Source organism: Rhodnius prolixus, unplaced genomic scaffold, assembly GCF_049639745.1.
Source record: "Rhodnius prolixus isolate KJV_2025 unplaced genomic scaffold, Rpr scaffold_4, whole genome shotgun sequence".
Taxonomy (NCBI): Eukaryota; Metazoa; Arthropoda; class Insecta; order Hemiptera; family Reduviidae; genus Rhodnius; species Rhodnius prolixus.
Genome location: NW_027411614.1, coordinates 14,777,927 through 14,795,277, shown reverse-complemented (window position 1 = coordinate 14,795,277; position 17,351 = coordinate 14,777,927). Strand labels below are relative to the sequence as shown.

At 32.7% G+C, this 17,351-nt stretch overlaps 1 protein-coding gene across 3 annotated transcripts in view; it reads right to left on the bottom strand.

Moving 5' to 3' along the window:
- Positions 1 to 17,351, bottom strand: part of LOC141456489 (dipeptidase 1-like) — a 411,813-nt gene that overhangs the window by 277,207 nt on the left and 117,255 nt on the right. For 2 of the 3 annotated variants that reach the window (XM_074132531.1, XM_074132529.1), the window contains exon 4: positions 5,025 to 5,069. The exons of the other annotated variant lie outside the window; for it this stretch is intronic. In XM_074132531.1, coding sequence (XP_073988632.1) covers positions 5,025 to 5,069 — 45 coding nt within the window. The remainder of the gene's footprint in view (positions 1 to 5,024; positions 5,070 to 17,351) is intronic. 3 annotated transcript variants of the gene reach the window in all.

Here is a 17,351-nt window from a genome sequence, read left to right as displayed (position 1 = left end):
TACAAAAACAGCTAAAAATCCTGCGAATGAATAGTTTCTCCTGAAGAAGGGATTTAAGTAAAAATGAAGAAAATCAAGGAGCACTTTGGTAGGAGGCAACAAAATTAGTTTGGATGAAAATGACCCAGACTTAAAAGTTAAGGTACATTAAAATAATTTCAAATTTCAAATTAAAAAGAAAAATGATAATATGAAATAAAAGAACTCGAGTAATCAAGAATTCTTAGTATGCCGTTGATCTTAATTATTAGTTGGAAAAGCAGACAATATTATACCTTGAACTTTTTATCATTTTTAGTAAGACTCATTCTAGATACAAACTTTGTCTTAAAACATTTTAGGATACTTTACAGTACCACTATAACACACTGTACTGTATTTACAAATTAATTTGAAGTGTACATCTAGTTAAAAATACTGCAATATAAAATAAAATGAAAGCAATTTATTAATAAATTTCTTAATTTAACAACGAGAAGAATGTGATGAAATGTCATCTAATTTTGCTTTAACACTAATGCTAATGTAATCTACATCTTTATCGTGCCCCATGGCTTGGGTCAGTGCCAAATGTCTTCCATAAAGATGATAAATGTAACAAAGTTACAGGGAGACGTAATTAGTGATTATCACTGCTGGATTAAATTCTTTTATTAAGTATTTTTGCATTTCTAAAAAGGAAAGAAAAGAATAGAGGTAGTACAATAATTTATTATATTATAAATATAAGTAATCAAATAGAAGGATTAATACTCATGATACAAAATGCATGGCAGAGAAAACAACTCAAAATGAAAAAGTAAAAATCAGCAATCAACTTATATGCTAGAGTTTCTTCATTAAACCATTCTAAAGAAGCTTATACGGTTAAAAGGGAACAAAACCATCATTTGTTTACTTAGTAAGGTACAAGTTTTTTCTTAATTAAACATTCGTTTTTATTGAGTATAAAGCAAAATATTTTTTGTCATTATGTCACATTATACATTATTGTCACATTATGTCAGTAAACTTTTAAAGCATCGGCGCTATCTTTTCAATTTGGAAAGTTACATAAATAAGATTAGGAACAAAATTTAATTACTAAACTGAAAATAAACTTACAAATTACGTATTCAAGTAGATATCCAAAGAGTACACTCAACGTTGTAAACTTGACGCTGAATAGTTAATCATGATATTCTAAGTTATTTGACTGGGTAATGAAATTATCTTATCTATTAAGAAAATTGAGTGAATCAAGTGACAACGATCTATCAAAAGCTAATATGACTAGCTACATAAGTTATACACCAGTTGACCTGTAATATTATCCTAAAGGAAAGAGAAAATGATTGAAGAGTATGGATCAACGAATTTTTATGGGTCTCTCTTGCAGATTAAGTAAATTACTTAATCTTTCAATGATAAATGTTTCCTTTATTACCAAATGAGATTTAAAATGTATTAATAAAAAACTCAATTGTCACTTTGGAAGGTGGAATGGATATCTTAGGTTTCAAAATTATATCAACAAATTTGTTTCACTTTTACTTAGAATAACTAATTATTCTACCAATTTGTAAAGATTAACTTGTATTGTGACATTTTTAATTACTTTATGCTATAAATCTTTCATGTACATTTATGCCCAAATAAGTTGTGATGGAAATAAATAGAAAGTCATTACAGCCAGTCGTTTCAGTTAAATAGAGCTGAAGTTCAGCATAGCAGTTAAATAAGAACGACAAAATGACTAAATTCAAGTAAGCCTGATAGTAAAGGCTCCGATAAACAAGGATAAATATGAATCAAAGAATTGTGTCGTATAAACATAAATGAAATAGATTCTTGAAAGAAATCAATTTACGTGTTGTGGAACTTTTTTAAGATATTTTGTAAACGCATAAACACACTCCAAAGGCTGTTTTTATTTTTATTAAAAAAAAAATCCTGTAGAAAGTAACTGTAGCGAAATGTATGTTATGTATTTATAATAATTTCCTCCCTAATTTATAAATTACATTGTGTGATCATTCTAATTAATATGACATATTCAAAACAGTATAGATGTAATGGTAGTGGTTTATTGACTGACTGCATAAGTACAATGCATTAAGCTGACATAACGAAGTAAATTATAGTTAACGCATATTCAATTCGATTAGTGAATTTCCAAATAAGTTGTTAATTAAAGCACATTTGTACGGTAATGTATATATCATAGTTTTAATTTATTAATGGCCAATAACCCTTTTGATAATCTCAGTATTAGATTGGATGAATGGTTTTATGAAGCAGAATTATACAATGTATTACAATTAGGTACAACTATGAATTTACCACTAATGAAATAGATTAGTTCGACAACTATAATGTAAAATGAATTCAGTTTTAATGGAATTTTAGTTGGTTTATGTGTTTAACAGGAAAATAGCTATTCAATAAAATTCTCTTGATACAAAAAATTATTTGAAATAAAAGATTTATAACTGATGGAGAAGGCAATCCACCTTTATCATCATCATAATCTAGAACTAGCGGTCATCCTTTCCCGTTTTCGGCCAGCATCCTCTAATCGGCTATGTGATTCCTCCAGCTTACACTTTCACGACGCTTCAATTATGTTTACAGCCTTCCTTGCCCTCTTTGTCCCAGCATCATGCAAGCCACTCTAGGCTCCTATCGTAATTAATTGCCAGATTAACTCCAAACCGATTCTCCTACATCTTTTCCGCTAGTATATCAAATGCTCGTGATCGCTGTTACTCTGGCGTTAGGCACCCTAAATCTCTGATAAACCATCTTTCTCAAATACCTCATCTAATATAGACTGGCAATCTAAATTACTTTTATTGTGTAGCCTTTGTTGTGCCAGCTGGCCCCTACAGCATTTGGTTTTTTCTCTAGTTTCTCATGAGAAATCATGTTTCTCTTCTTAGTACTTTCCATCTAAACATCAAGATTAAACAGTGATAACTTATTCCTGGTGCTAATTCCATGCATTCCAATGCCCTCTCCGAAGATTCTGAGATGGCTCCCTTCGTCCATCTCTCAGCCACAAGTTGGAGGAGTATAAGATCAAGGAGTACCTCCATTAGGGCTGAGGGACAAGTATCCTTCATGCATAAACAAACTAGGCCTTGGTTCTTCACGGATTAACTTTAACTTACGGCCAAATAAATTATATAAACAATAAATTCAACTTTATCTAAATATTGTCTTTAAATTTAATTTTTAACTTTAAATAGGTGATCAAACATCAAACCAACATGAACATCCTCCACAAGATAAACAAAAAAATTGATCCCCGAAGATATTGTGCTTTTGGGGTGTCCCATAATTTGTACTTCAGTTAATATTTAATTTCGAAAAGAGTAACAGTTCTTTTCCCTAGAAATGTATTAGAGGTGTATATATATCCACATCTTTTAGGATCAAGTCACCTCTAATAATACTGCCACAAATAATATGAACAAGGCTTTATTAACACATCCAACGCCATTAATACACTCATGAGTTACAGAGATAGTTCATGTTTCTTCTGAGTTGAGTGAGTCCGTATGCAACTATAGCTTCATCTGGATATTTTTCTCATACTGAACACACGTTCGTACTAGGCAGACGACTAGATATTTGAACAATCACTAATAATGACGTTAAAGGACCAAAATATATCTTTCAAATTGTGGCAGGTTACTCACCTTGTACTTTAAAAACAAAATACAGTAATAATTGAACGAAGTTCAATTTGCAGTATACTAATTTAAATTACTCTCTTGTGGTAATAATAATCATTAAAAATCATTAACATTAGGAAATGCTGTTTAGTGGCTACAATTAAATGACAAGCAATTACCAGCTATAATTCCATTAGTAAATGCATTTAGGTAATATCTGTGGTCACTGGTCAAGCATGTGAACTGATATAAATTGTAAGTGCTATTAAATAGTTAAATAAAAGGGCTTTCTGGGTAAATGTAGCTTTGTTTTATTGAGTATTCATTTAATCTAATTTTTGTTTTCTATTAAACAAAAAATAAGCATTTAACAAAATTATATACAAGTTAGAATTATTATTATTATTATTAGTCAGTGGAAGAAAAAATAGGCACTCTATCCAAAGGCCCTCTGGGTCCCTGTAGCAGTGCTAAAGAAAAACAATAACAGCAGTAGTCTAGGATGAAAAACTAGTCCCTGGGGCTTCAACCACCTAAGATTCACATCTATACACAGTTATTTCATCTTCATTGCCAGCTCTTCCACCTATCTCTTCCATCTAAATTCCTTCTCCCACCCTTGATATCCGCTATAAGATGGATGGGTATTTTTTTTTTTTTTCCTCTATCTCACAAACTCTACAGAAAAATCGACCATGAGCTAACATTTTATTGGCATGTCCTTGTTAAAAAACCGCAAAGTCCAGTGATGGAAATAAACAGATGCCTAAAAGAAGAAGTGAGCATCTTATGTATTAATCTGGACAAAATTTGACAGAGCTTATCCATAAGTATGAATGCTGCGATGGTGCCTATATGTCTTGAACTTATATGAATGATCTGGAAAGACCTACAAATTTCAATAATAACTAATGTAGCATAAATTATATCAATTTTGTATTCCTGTCAGAAAAGCTCATCGTCTAACATCAACGTTAACTTCACTAAGTTTAAGAAAGTTAACATTTAGTTAAATCTGAAGAGCCATTATTTGCTTTCCTGGGCAAATAAGCATTGTAAAAGAGACAATTAATTAGTTGCTTTCTTGTAAGTAATTTGAAGATTCCTTAGCCTCAGGATTTCATCATTTAATTGATGTTCTTACACCTTGTAGTCGAATAATATAAGATCATTCTATTCTTCGACTCTTAGGCCTAGAAAGGAACATAACAAGCCATTCTTAAACATTATTGTGTTTATCTTTTTGGTTCTAGCAGTTAGATTACAAAAAAAGAAAAGTAATATGAAATCAACTTTCACAGACAGCCATTAAGAGTAGGTATCATTTAATAATTTGATTATTATTCAGAGAAATCCTACACTCACCATGTAACTTCCTTGTGGTGAGCGGCATATAGAAGTTTTTAATCCCTGAAAAAATAAAAAAAATCTTTATCAACATAAAACTTTTAATTGGCATTAAAAAATAAAAATAAAAAATACTTCAGAACAAAAATATGAAAGTATTGATAGACGATCTAATTAGAAGTCCATCTGCTATCGAAATACTTCTCTTCTTTTAAGTTAAAAATTGAATATTTTTTGTATAGCAAATAAAGTTAATACATTATAGATTTTTATATTAATATTATTTTATGTTCAGAAGTAAATGATGTATACTCAGAGTAAACTCGTATGCATTTCGGATTAAAGACAGAACCAAAAAAGGAAGGTAAAATTATTTTGTTAAATCGTTCAGTTCAACAAGTCTTTCAGTCTAGGCAATACTTGGGGCATATGATTCGCCCAAAGTACCATGTACCTTCTTTTACACTTCGTAAAAATGATTATATTTTTGAATATTTTTTATTTAGCAGCTCAAAAGAGGAATAGCAGAAATTTCTCTAATTGGATATAAGCAACTACTCTAGGGGCTACCTGACTATTAAATAAGTAAGCTGGCCTCACAATTTTAAGGAAATGTTAAAACTTTTTTGAAATGTTATCAAAATATTGAAATCACTTTTTTTATAAATATGTAGCCAATTTAAGATAGAGCATTGCTAAAGGAAGAGAATGATGAACTGTGAAACATTCTTTGAAAAATTAAAGCTAATGCTTGAAGCCGATAATGACTAAAAACAATGTTGTTTTTCAAAGAACAACTCCCTGAAGTTATCCAGTAATTATTGTAACCAGCTCGATTAATAATAATATTAATGTGATTCTTTTTGTTCCCAAATGATTCCTATATATGTAAAATATAATTATATATACACATATATCATTTTTATACAGCCCTCAGAACACGGTAGGCACTAAGTAGCCGAGCGGTTAGAGGCGAGGCCTGCAAAGATGTTTTGTGGTAATGGGTTCGATTCCTGGTCTTTAAGCCTTGGGTTTTACTTAATGGTTAATAAAAGAAATCCGCAGTAATGTAAGTTTGCTTGTCGCCTCCGTAAACGACACCTAATTTGGTTGTTTGACGTAAAGCCTGCCTAAAAAAAATATAGGCATTACTTTACTTAGTTCGACAGGTCTATTCTAGAGTTATACTAGTTCTTAACTTTTTTGTATTTTACATCCATTTCTGACGGCTTTTCTAATAAAATTCAGTATGATTATCAGAGAAGTTTGCGCTTTTGTTGTTAAATCAGACATCATGCAAATATACTGTAACTAAAAATTAATGCTAAAGGGAAAAAACAAACAAAGAACTATACATTTTTTTGAAATAAATGTTTCTTTGGTAATTGCTTCACATAAAAGTTTATTACATTTAAATTGTAACGACCGAAGCCACATTTAGGATAGTTCTTTCATTACTCTTTCAAATATTGATGTTTAATTGTTAAAAAAATTTTGCAGTTAGAAATATACGTAGTGAGAATATTAACTGTTTAATTTTTAGACATCATCGAAACATGCAACGAATCATTCCAACATGTCTTAATTTATGCAAAATTTATTAGAATCTTGAGTTTAATTTAACTAAAGAAAAGAATCTGTTACAATGAAAAGTTCACTTTGAATGCAAGTAATTGTTTTACAGAGTTAATTGCAAAATTCTTAATGAAATATTGAGCGGCTATGATTGGAAGCAAAATGGTACCTGAGGATATTCCAGAAATACAATTTCCTTGATAGTAAAAACAACACTCAATATAATATTCCCAACCTTCACACTACACCAAAAGATCTGTTCCAAGATTTGCTGTACCGAGAGTGAATGGCACAGTAAGACTGTGACGAAAACTTGGAGCCTTCAAGGCACCGAGCATCCTCTAGGATTAAATACCTTACCTGATAACTCGGACTTCCCCAAAAGGTCTGGGTACTTACCAGGAGGTGAATCCTTTTGGAAGGGAAGGCATATTAAGTACTATGAGGTGGTTATACCAATATTCCTGCATCACTTTCATCCTAAAGCTTCCTTGGAGGAGTGGCTTAGTGATTGAAGCGAAATATATAAGCTACATGGGGAGTATTGCGGTAGGAATGTCTGGCTCCAGAGAGTCCATTCCGTCGCTGCGGCCCTCTTAGACAAACTGAATGGTTATTATGGCTATATAGTGTATACTTTCTTTAGAACCATCGCCAGGAAAGGTGCTGATATCTGTCCCCTCTCTTCCAAGAACCTCCATGGATACGTAGTTTCTCAATCTAGGACCAACGTGCAATACTCGGAGAACGTTGGGATAGTCTAAGTTGAACTAAGGAGATGTTATCCCTAGCTCTTTCTGGGGTGTCCTGGAGAGACTAGTTTGATATCATTCATATACCTATATAGGTAAGAGACATTTTTCGGAAACCGGAGTCTTAAGCTTACATTTTTGTAAATTTCATCAGCAAGATCAGACTATTTCAGCAAACTTCATACTATTGCTGAAACAGTTAAGTGATAATCTAATCTTAGATAATTTGCTTTAATTTCGATGGTTCAAATTATGGTAACGACCAAACTTAGTGAGTGACCTTTATCTTGTCCGTTGTAGCAAACAAACATTTATTTAGTAGAGTACGCTTTTCAATCTTGTCTTTTTCATCGAACCTAAACAAAGGAAAGTAATCCTGCTTAAACTTGCGGAAGAGCTTTTGTTTCTCATAGCATTCGAAGTTCCGATCAAAGCAGGCCTTTTATGGTCACACAATACATAGAATGCCCGGGTCATTAGTAAGATTGTTTACTTGCTAGTTCATAAAAGAAATGTTGCTCACTTTTCGCAAAATTTTTTGGTAAATTTTAGTTATTTCACTTTACAACTAATTATAATATTCAAGAACTGAAATCGCAGTTTAATTTTGCTTCAAATTTGGCTTTGGGAACTGCAACTCTAAATATTCTTTTTAAAAAAAACTCTCCAGTGGTACTTACGTTTCCGACTTAACACAATATCAGGATATAATGAAAGTATTACTTATTCCAAATGTTAAGAAAATATGTATAGCAGATATTTAACTATGCCGAATAGTCAAAAAGGAAAATCCCGAAGGTACAAAAATCTCCTTAACAAAAACTTACAGTTTAAAAATTTCAGTAGTAGTAGTAAAGTAAAAAGTAAAGTAATTGCCTATTTTATCAGGCGGGCAAAAATTTCAGTATAAGGGTTGATTAAATGCTAAAAGGTTCACTAATCAGCAAGTTCCCAACATTTCATTGATATCATTTGAGTAATTTTACTGTATTAATATTTCATTAACATTTCTTAGAATTTATTATAAGCTGGTCATTTCTTTTATAATAATTTTTTGTCGTCATAAATAAATAGGCACTATATTTTAACTCTATTCTAAATTATTTTTCTGATTGATCTCTATTATGCCCTTTATTCTGCGTAATCACATACAAATGTACATTAAAGTAGAAAAAGACGAAGTTAGAGTTGGTTACTTTTTAAATTTGAATCACGGAGTTAAAAAAAAAAAAATTGGAATCTTCAATTCATCTAACAGAAATATTAGAGAGCACAAATAACACACAGTTAATAACAAGTAAATTATTGAAACATAACTATTGATTAGTTATGTAGTCTCTTTAATCGAGTACTTTTAGTAAAGTACGTTTTTGTTAGAGTTTTTTTAATGACTAATTTGATCATAGATTTAAATTATCAGAAATTTGCTTATATAAAACTTTCAGGGCGGGAAGTGATGCCTTTTATTAACACTTATGGGCAAATTTTGAAATTCAAATGTGCACCCCTGCTTTAGAAGGCAGGCCAATCAAATTCCTGCCTCAAAAATGTCCTAAAATGGCTCAAAACAAGACAAAAAAAAAATTGTATATGTGCTTGAACGCAATGTGAATACCAAGTTTAAAAAAAATCTTTGGAACCGTTCTTCAGAAAAAAAAATCAAATAGCCAATTAGAAAATTTTCCACCATTCCAATCATCCTCTTTTAAGTAGAAATAGAAATAAATAAATAAAAAAAAGATTGAGCGACTAAAGAGGATTAATCGAAAAGATCTCCAAAACGTTTTAAATGGAAATGGACTTAACGCAAGACAACTTCCATCGAAATGGTAAGCTATTTGGTAGGTTTCAAATAATTTAATAGAATAAAGCAAGCAGCTTACAATAACTTGTGCTCTACAATCACAGGATTTTATCGTTTATTGAGAGACTAAAATAACATCAGCAGAAAAAATTGGCGGTTTAATTAAAAATATTCAAAATAATGGATTTTAAGAATTAAAAAAAAAGTTGATTCCAGTGACAAACCGGAGATAAAAATTGAACTAACTACTGGTAGAGAAAGGCAAAAATAAAAGAATTTAAAAATAAAATATAATTGAGTTAAGCTCTTCTTCAGAACAGTAAGTTTGGGCTAACATAAATAATTTTGGGTTCAATTATTTACGGCTTAAACAATGGCAAAAACCATTCTTAAGCTGTCCTTGTTTAAAAAATAAAACTTTTGTATCATGGGTTTCATTAAATGTTGGACAAAGCAATCCATCAAACCATATTAAGTTTGAAACTTACTTTCTATAACTTTATCTAGGGGACTCAGACAAGACCCATTTACCAAGAGAGACAAACTAGTGATCTCCGTCCCAAATAGACTCGGTTCCTGGACCTTCCACTCATTCTGAAAACATGCGTTTAACACCTTGAGTAATTATCTGGTACTAACCAAACGGACCAACAAAAATATCAAATAATATTATTCAACTTAAAAGATCTGCTAGTGGGTACGCAATGCTTGGCTTCTCTGGGGGTCACTGGTTCGCTTTAAACCACGTCAACTCATTTCCATTATATCCTGATATAGTATTAAGTAGAAACCGTAACTACCACTGGATAGATCTTTTAAAAGAATGCTTAAAGTTGCGGTCCTCAAAGAATCCATAAAAACAATTTTCTTGGGAGGACGTTTCGAATAAAATAGGAAAGTATTTGTAGATGTATGGCAAAAATAAACAGCGATTTCAAACGTTAATCAGTTTTCCCTTATTGAGAGAACCTAACGCAGGACCTAACCTAACCTACCTAAAAGATATAATCGAGAGTTTTAAACCGTAATAATCGTCACTCAAAAAATGCAAGATTGATAGTTCCTTACTATGCCAAAGATGTGCAAATTTAATTTTATAATAGATTCTAATCGCAAGGTTCATCTCCGCAAGAGAGGTTGATTCCCTGCAAAGAGTGCATGGCAGCAAGCAGTTGGCGTGGTTTGGAGCGAACTAGTGACGCTCATAGAAGCCAAGCGTTGTGTACCCTCAAGAAACCGGTCAGCAGATCTTTTACTTCAATGCACCGCCAACAAATTGTGCCTCTTAATTAATCGAATTATATTATTTGATTGTTTTTGTGGTATTCACTACAGTACTAACAGTAACATATGCGCATGTGATGTACGTAGTATCATTAAAAATTAAAGTAGGAACTCCGTCCCACACTGGAGGTTGTCTGCCTATCTTCCGAAAATAAATGGCTTCACTCCATAAATTTGAAAGGATAAATGCTCAGTGAATGGTCAGCTAACTAAACTGCTGACTGGAGTCTAGTCAGTCCAATAGGTAAAGATGATTTTATTACTGTTACGATCGTCTCTCAGATTTAAGGTTAAAGATATCTCAACATTATGAAGCGCATTTTGTAGTGATTGTGTGATAAAGAAGTAAATTGTCCCATTTGTACCATAAAGAATCGTTATTTCAGCGATTGAATAGCTTAGGCGGTTTCCCAGTACGGTTATTGTTCAATTTGTTCTGAAAGCAATTAATAATTCCAGGCTGCTAAAATCCAGTAGTGGATTTGGCCAAAACTTGGCTTATGAACATTCATTTGCTACTATGAAACGATTTAACAACCCAAAATTTGGCCGCCATCTTGATTATCACTGCGGCACTTAGGCATAAATAGTTAAAAATAAGAGTTAGAGTTAAAAGAGTATAAAGATGAGTTTCAGTTATCTTGATTTAAACTATTTGATGTTTCAATGTTTCATTATCGGATTTTATCTGATTCTATTCTGAGGTGTCTGCTAGTTTTGGTAAATGAGGATTACGGTCCACTTGAGCGGTGGTTAGACATCCAGGTCAGAACCTGGGAAACAGGACCTACCCAAATCCAAATCTAATCTAATCTATTATTATTATTGTAATTAAATTAATGAAAATAGATAATCAGTTTTACTCGAAGCTTCTTTACAATATATTCCTAACGCCAGTAGCCAAAGAAACAAATCAGTTCAATTTTCTTAATTCAGCTAATCCTCTTACAGAGCTTCTTCATTATTTTGCCGGTATCCTTGGTACAGACAACACTGCCTATCACCGGACAGAAACTAAAAAAATAAAGTTCAGAAAATATTCATTTATTTGTAATTAATTTCGATTTTTTTTAGTTAAATCTATTATAATTCAACAAACAGTTATTTGCAGAAAGTTTGTAATTAACCGACAGGTAGCGTGCAACATTTATAGCACGCCATATTTCTGAGAAAGTTTAATCAGAAGAAACTACTTATGAAACAATTATCTAACAGTCAAACAAAGTATCATCAATAATAAAACAATTACATTACAAATTTTAGAGAAGTAATTGCTAATTTGTTGGAAATTTAGTCAATTTATTTCTAATATGTCCACAATCTTTACCTTTAGTTCAATACTAGAGCACAACTACCATCTGAGACTTATCTCAAAGCGTAGAGTGGAAAGTTACATGAAATAGGAGAAAACTACAATACGTTCTCATTGATTTTTGATGTCAGTCCTGATATCAAGCGCCTACACCAAAATAGCTCAATACAAAACATCGTTAAAATGTGGAACTATATTTTCGAAACATTTAAGTGAAAGCCTTGAAACCCAGTGAACTCAAGAAATTTACTGATTAGTAATTTTATAGTAAGAAAAACTTTAAAAGCTACTTATTGGTTCAATTTCTATATTTACGTTAATATATTTTTATAATTCAGGCTCTGAAGAAGGCACTACATTTTTTAAAACTTAGAATAAAATTAGAGTTTATTTGAACGTACCTACGCGAGTAAATCCACAAACATTATTGTTCTTCTCCATTAAATAAAAATACTTTCAAGTTATTGACAAAAGTCACCTCTTTGCAGATTGAATGAGACCCTAGCAATAAAAGAAGAACTAGCAAAGCTACTAATAGTGTAAATGCCACTGCAAATACCTTAAATTTTACCGAATCCTGCAAGTGTCTAGTAGCTCAAAAATCCATCGATAAAATTCTAGCATTTCGCCCCATGAGACCAAGTAAATGCTACATTTAAAATTAGCTAAACAACGGGAAGTTTCCATGTGACACAAATTGGTAGTTTTTTAAACCCAGCTTCTTTTTTTTTGCTTTCGTTACTTCCGCAGCAAATATTTACGGTGAGAATAGAAAATGAAATTAAAGTGAAATTACATGAATGGTCATTTTCAAATTGGACAATTTCGTATTTGTGATTTATCATATTGTCAGTTAATATAAATTTGATTGACGCAATTTTAATTTTATAATAATTTTGTCTTGGCTTTTGGTGACTGATTCATTAATCTGGAAGGAAGAAAGTAATGGCTATTACAGTATTCATTTACTAAATTAGATCAAATTTTAAGTGAAAATGTTTTTACTGTAGAGAAAAATGTAATTTTAAACTTGAATTTTTGAAATGTATGATTTTTGCCTAAAGAATGATGTAAACAATCAAAACAACGAACTATATTAGAAATACATTTTAAAACCAGATATTCAAAAAGATAATCTACATTTATTTATTCATTTCAATTTATGTCCTCACTAATGTATTTCACATTAACACATGGGAAAAGGAAATGACAATTCATTGTGTCTGTACAAAGAAAACCGCAGCCTAGAAGCGACGGCCCCTGAAAGTGACAGTTGCAAAGCACTACTTTAAATATCTCAAAATTAGAATAATAAAATTACTTTATATTCTGCTTGTATGTCGTTATGATTTATTTTGACATTTATTGTGAGAACACGTATAATTTGAATGACTTAAAAAAATGATTTTCAACAATTTTGAAAGTACTATAAATTATAAATAACTACTTATCATAAAATATTCATACTTAAGTTGTTAATTTGAAATGTTCAAAATTAAAAATTTTTAACAATTTATATTGTTAAAATGAAAAGGATTATTATGTATTATAAGTTTAATTGAGAGTTTTACTAAATAATTATGTGCGAACTAGTGGCAAGAACCTCAGAAACACTTGGACAACGCTGAGAAAGTTATGGTAAAAAAACTAAACGCTGTCACAAAACAAAATCGCTTCTAGGTGTCTAAGATAATGAAATATTGTAGAAATTGTGGTCTCCTGTTACAAAAGATAGAAAATCAGAATTTGATCTAATCAGGAGCTAAAAGAATTATAAGAAAAGCAGATCTGATAGACTTGGACAAGCGGTTGAAATACGAGTAGTTGAGTCGCCTCGAAAACATGAAGAAAAAGGAGATCATCTTGACATCGTGCGCTCAATATCCTAGGGGCAGAAAAAGCAGGGCAGATCTTGCACGTGACTGCTGGACGTTATTAAGCAATATAACAAGGAGAAGGTTTAAGCAGATACCTACACTGCAGAAACGGCTGGTGTGGGCAGGCTAAGGTCCCGTTCGGACTATAATACCAGCAATAAAATAGAAGATATGATTTTAGTAAAACAAAAAACCACTTTAACAATTTCGTTTTTGGAGAGCAAAAATAAAACTGTTAGCTGAAGGACACAAAAAAGTAGATGCACGAATACATACGACGGGGTACCCAAAAAAAACCGGAATTATTTTTTAAAAGCTATTTATTTACAAATTTTTTACAGAACAACCTTATCCCCTTCAAAATACTCTCCATTACAACTAATACATTTGTCCCACCGGTGCTTCCACTGTTCGAAACATTTTTTGTAGTCATCTTTAGAAATGGCTGACAGCTCCTTCTTCGTTTTTTTCTTGACCTCTTCAATGTTGTCAAATCGGTGACCTTTCATGCCCTTTTTCATGCGTGGAAATAAGAAAAAGTCGCACGGAGCCAGGTCAGGCGAGTAAGGTGCGTGGGGCAGCGGAACCATGCCATTTTTAGCCAAAAACTGTGTAACAGAGATGGCTGTGTGTGCAGGTGCATTGTCGTGGTGGAAGAACCAGTCTCCTGTTTGCCACAAATCTGGTCTTTTTTGGCGAACACTATTGCGCAATCTTTTCAAAACTTCCAAATACAAGGTTTGATTGACGGTCTGACCTGGGGGGACAAACTCTGAATGGACTACGCCTTTGGCATCAAAAAAGCAAATCAGCATTGTTTTGATGTTTGACTTGACTTGACGACATTTTTTTGGTCGGGGTGAAGATGACGTCTTCCATTGGCTCGACTGTTGCTTTGTTTCTGGGTCATAACCATAGCACCATGACTCATCACCAGTAATGACCTTTGACAGAAAGTCTGGATCAGTTTCAAGCTGTTGTTTCAAAGCACGACATGTTTCAACTCGATGTTCTTTTTGATTGTCAGTCAGAACTCGAGGAACAAACTTGGCAGCAACCCTTTTCATCCCCAAATCTTCCGTTAAAATTCGCTGAACCGAGCTCCAAGATAACCCACTACTCTCTGACAGTTGATCAATTGTCTGTCGACGGTCTGTGAACACCAGCTCTCGAATTTTTTCAACATTTTCGTCGATTCGGGCAGTTGATGGACGTCCAGAACGAGGTTTGTCATCAATCGACATGTCGCCATTTTTAAACCGAGTAAACCACTCGTATACTTGAGTTTTTCCCATAGCGTCATCTTTGTAAGCTGTTTTCAACATTAAAACACTTTCAGCAGCATTTTTGCCGAGTAGAAAACAAAATTTCAGAGCTGCACGTTGTTCACTTAAACTTGCCATCATAAAAAACGAAAAAAGAACAAAACAGCGCTGGTAAAAACAATCACTGCAGATGAACAGAACAAGCCAGGCAGACAACACAGGCAGGACTGAACTGGCAAGGAATTGCGCTATACACGTCTAGCGGCAGAAATGCGTACTACATAAGCTCCATGCGCGGCAACGCAATTCCGGTTATTTTTGGGTACCCCCTCGTATACTACCATTCAGCTGTAGGAGCTAGTATTCGTGGATTACTTGACCTCGAATGTAGAATACGAAAGTAACTTTAAGAGAAGTTTGGAAATCTCCAGGAGTAACTGAAGAGCATAAACTACAAGAAGTGACGGAAAGCTGAAGTTATGAAAACTGAAAAGAAGCTGGAAAAGGCCTTACATTAAGGCATCATGTTGGAGTAGGCAAATCTTTTATAAAACTGGGTTAGCACCTGGGAGGAATACGTAAACAAATACATAGGAGGTTACGCGCGGCATGAATCAAAGCGGGTGCATTTCAATGGCTTGAACAAAGTTTCTTCTATTAAAAAAAGTAGTCTTGAATCGCTAAAAAGATGTTATTTTACAATTAATACCACAACTAATTTCCTATATCTGGTTTTGATCAGTTAAAAGCCTATATTCTTCGCCAGCTACCGAGAAAATGAGTCATCTTTATTAGAATATTTACAATTCACTCTTAAGAACAACTTAGCCCTTCCTCTCTTTGGGAATTCTCTTCAGCATAAATAAATCGAAATCTAACAAATGAAGACTCACAAGAAAAAGTACTGAAATAATTTATAATCCAGCCTTCTCGAATTCATTGAGACTAATCAACAATTCGGTTTCTGCAGCTTACATTTGACACTACAAAAGGCTCACTGCCTTTCAGACATCTTCCCATATCTCTGGCTCAAGCAATACTGCACCGAGGTATTGTTAGACGCCTTGCAGACTTTCAACCGATTGTGGCTCAAAGGCTTTCAGCGGAAATTCAAAACGTTCGACCTTTTTCTTAAATCTTAAGTGATACACTTTCATCAATCCAAGGTACTTACCAATCTTCTGACTATCCTATACTTATAGGAGAGTATCTCAAGACAATTTTCTTGCTCGCCTTCTCAATAAAATGTTCTCATCAACACTTAACAAAGCTCCCATACAATCACCTTCATCTTCGCTGTCAACACTGCCATTCTCTACTGCAACTGATCCTGCAATCGCAATTCGCGCTCAATGTAGTCTCATCTTCAATAGAACCTAGTTACAGCAATAGTGCTAAAAAAAAAAAAAAAAAAAACTAAATTCATCGTCTACATCGTCTTAAAGAACAGATTCCCATCTTCTAAATCGATAGGCCAACTTCATCAATTGACCAAGTGCGGTATGTACACATGGTCTATTTACCTGGACAAGAGACAAACCTGGTACCCCCATACAAGGCTTAAACGTGAACTGAACTTAACAAGAGATTTAAAAATCCAAGCCAATCTACTTGGCAAACATTCAAAAATATATTTATAGAATAAATAGCGTTTATATTCTGGTATGGATTTACGTACTGGAACTATGCGATACAAAACAAATCCCACCAAAACTAGTCTTTACTCTCCAATCCTATCGCTACCATCTTGTTCCAAACACACTACCGTCCCCAATCTGAGAGACCTTTAACCTCGAGATCAACTTAGTCAACTATTAGAGTACATCACTAGATGATTGCTACTCATGTTTCTCAAGTTCGGTATAAGTTTTATTATATTTACTTGTGCTCTTGCACAATTGTCAATATTCCATAAAAAGTTTAAAACATGAGAAATAATTTATGTAATAAAATAAATTAAATTATCATCCCATATTTAAAAGTTTTGTATCCATTAAGTTCCTTAAACATGCAAACATGCTATTAACAGAATAGCTAAACTGAAAACTTAATGACAGCAACATTCCGAACGATTACAATCTTTTAATTGAAATGTGTGGGCTTATTTTTTTTTATTTCCCCAGTTGGAGGTAATAAAAGAGAAGTTAGTACAAAGTGAAACTAAAATAAAAAACTTTAGAGTCAAAGTTTTAATGAAAAGTACTACCGTGAGTACGTGAACTAAATTTTAATTTACTTGTTAAACTACAGTGTGTCAGGAAGTTAAATGGTTCTATTTGTTTTCATCTCGTAGACTTCAAAAATTATAATCGATAAACCATTTAAATCAAATGGTAGAAATATTCGAAGTTCAACTTAAGATTGTCTGATGAGCGCCCATGGATTCCACAAGTTAAAAATTTTAACTAAGACATGAAATATCTAACTGAAGACAACCGATTTCAATAATTGAGTTGACAAAACATCCCGATGTAAA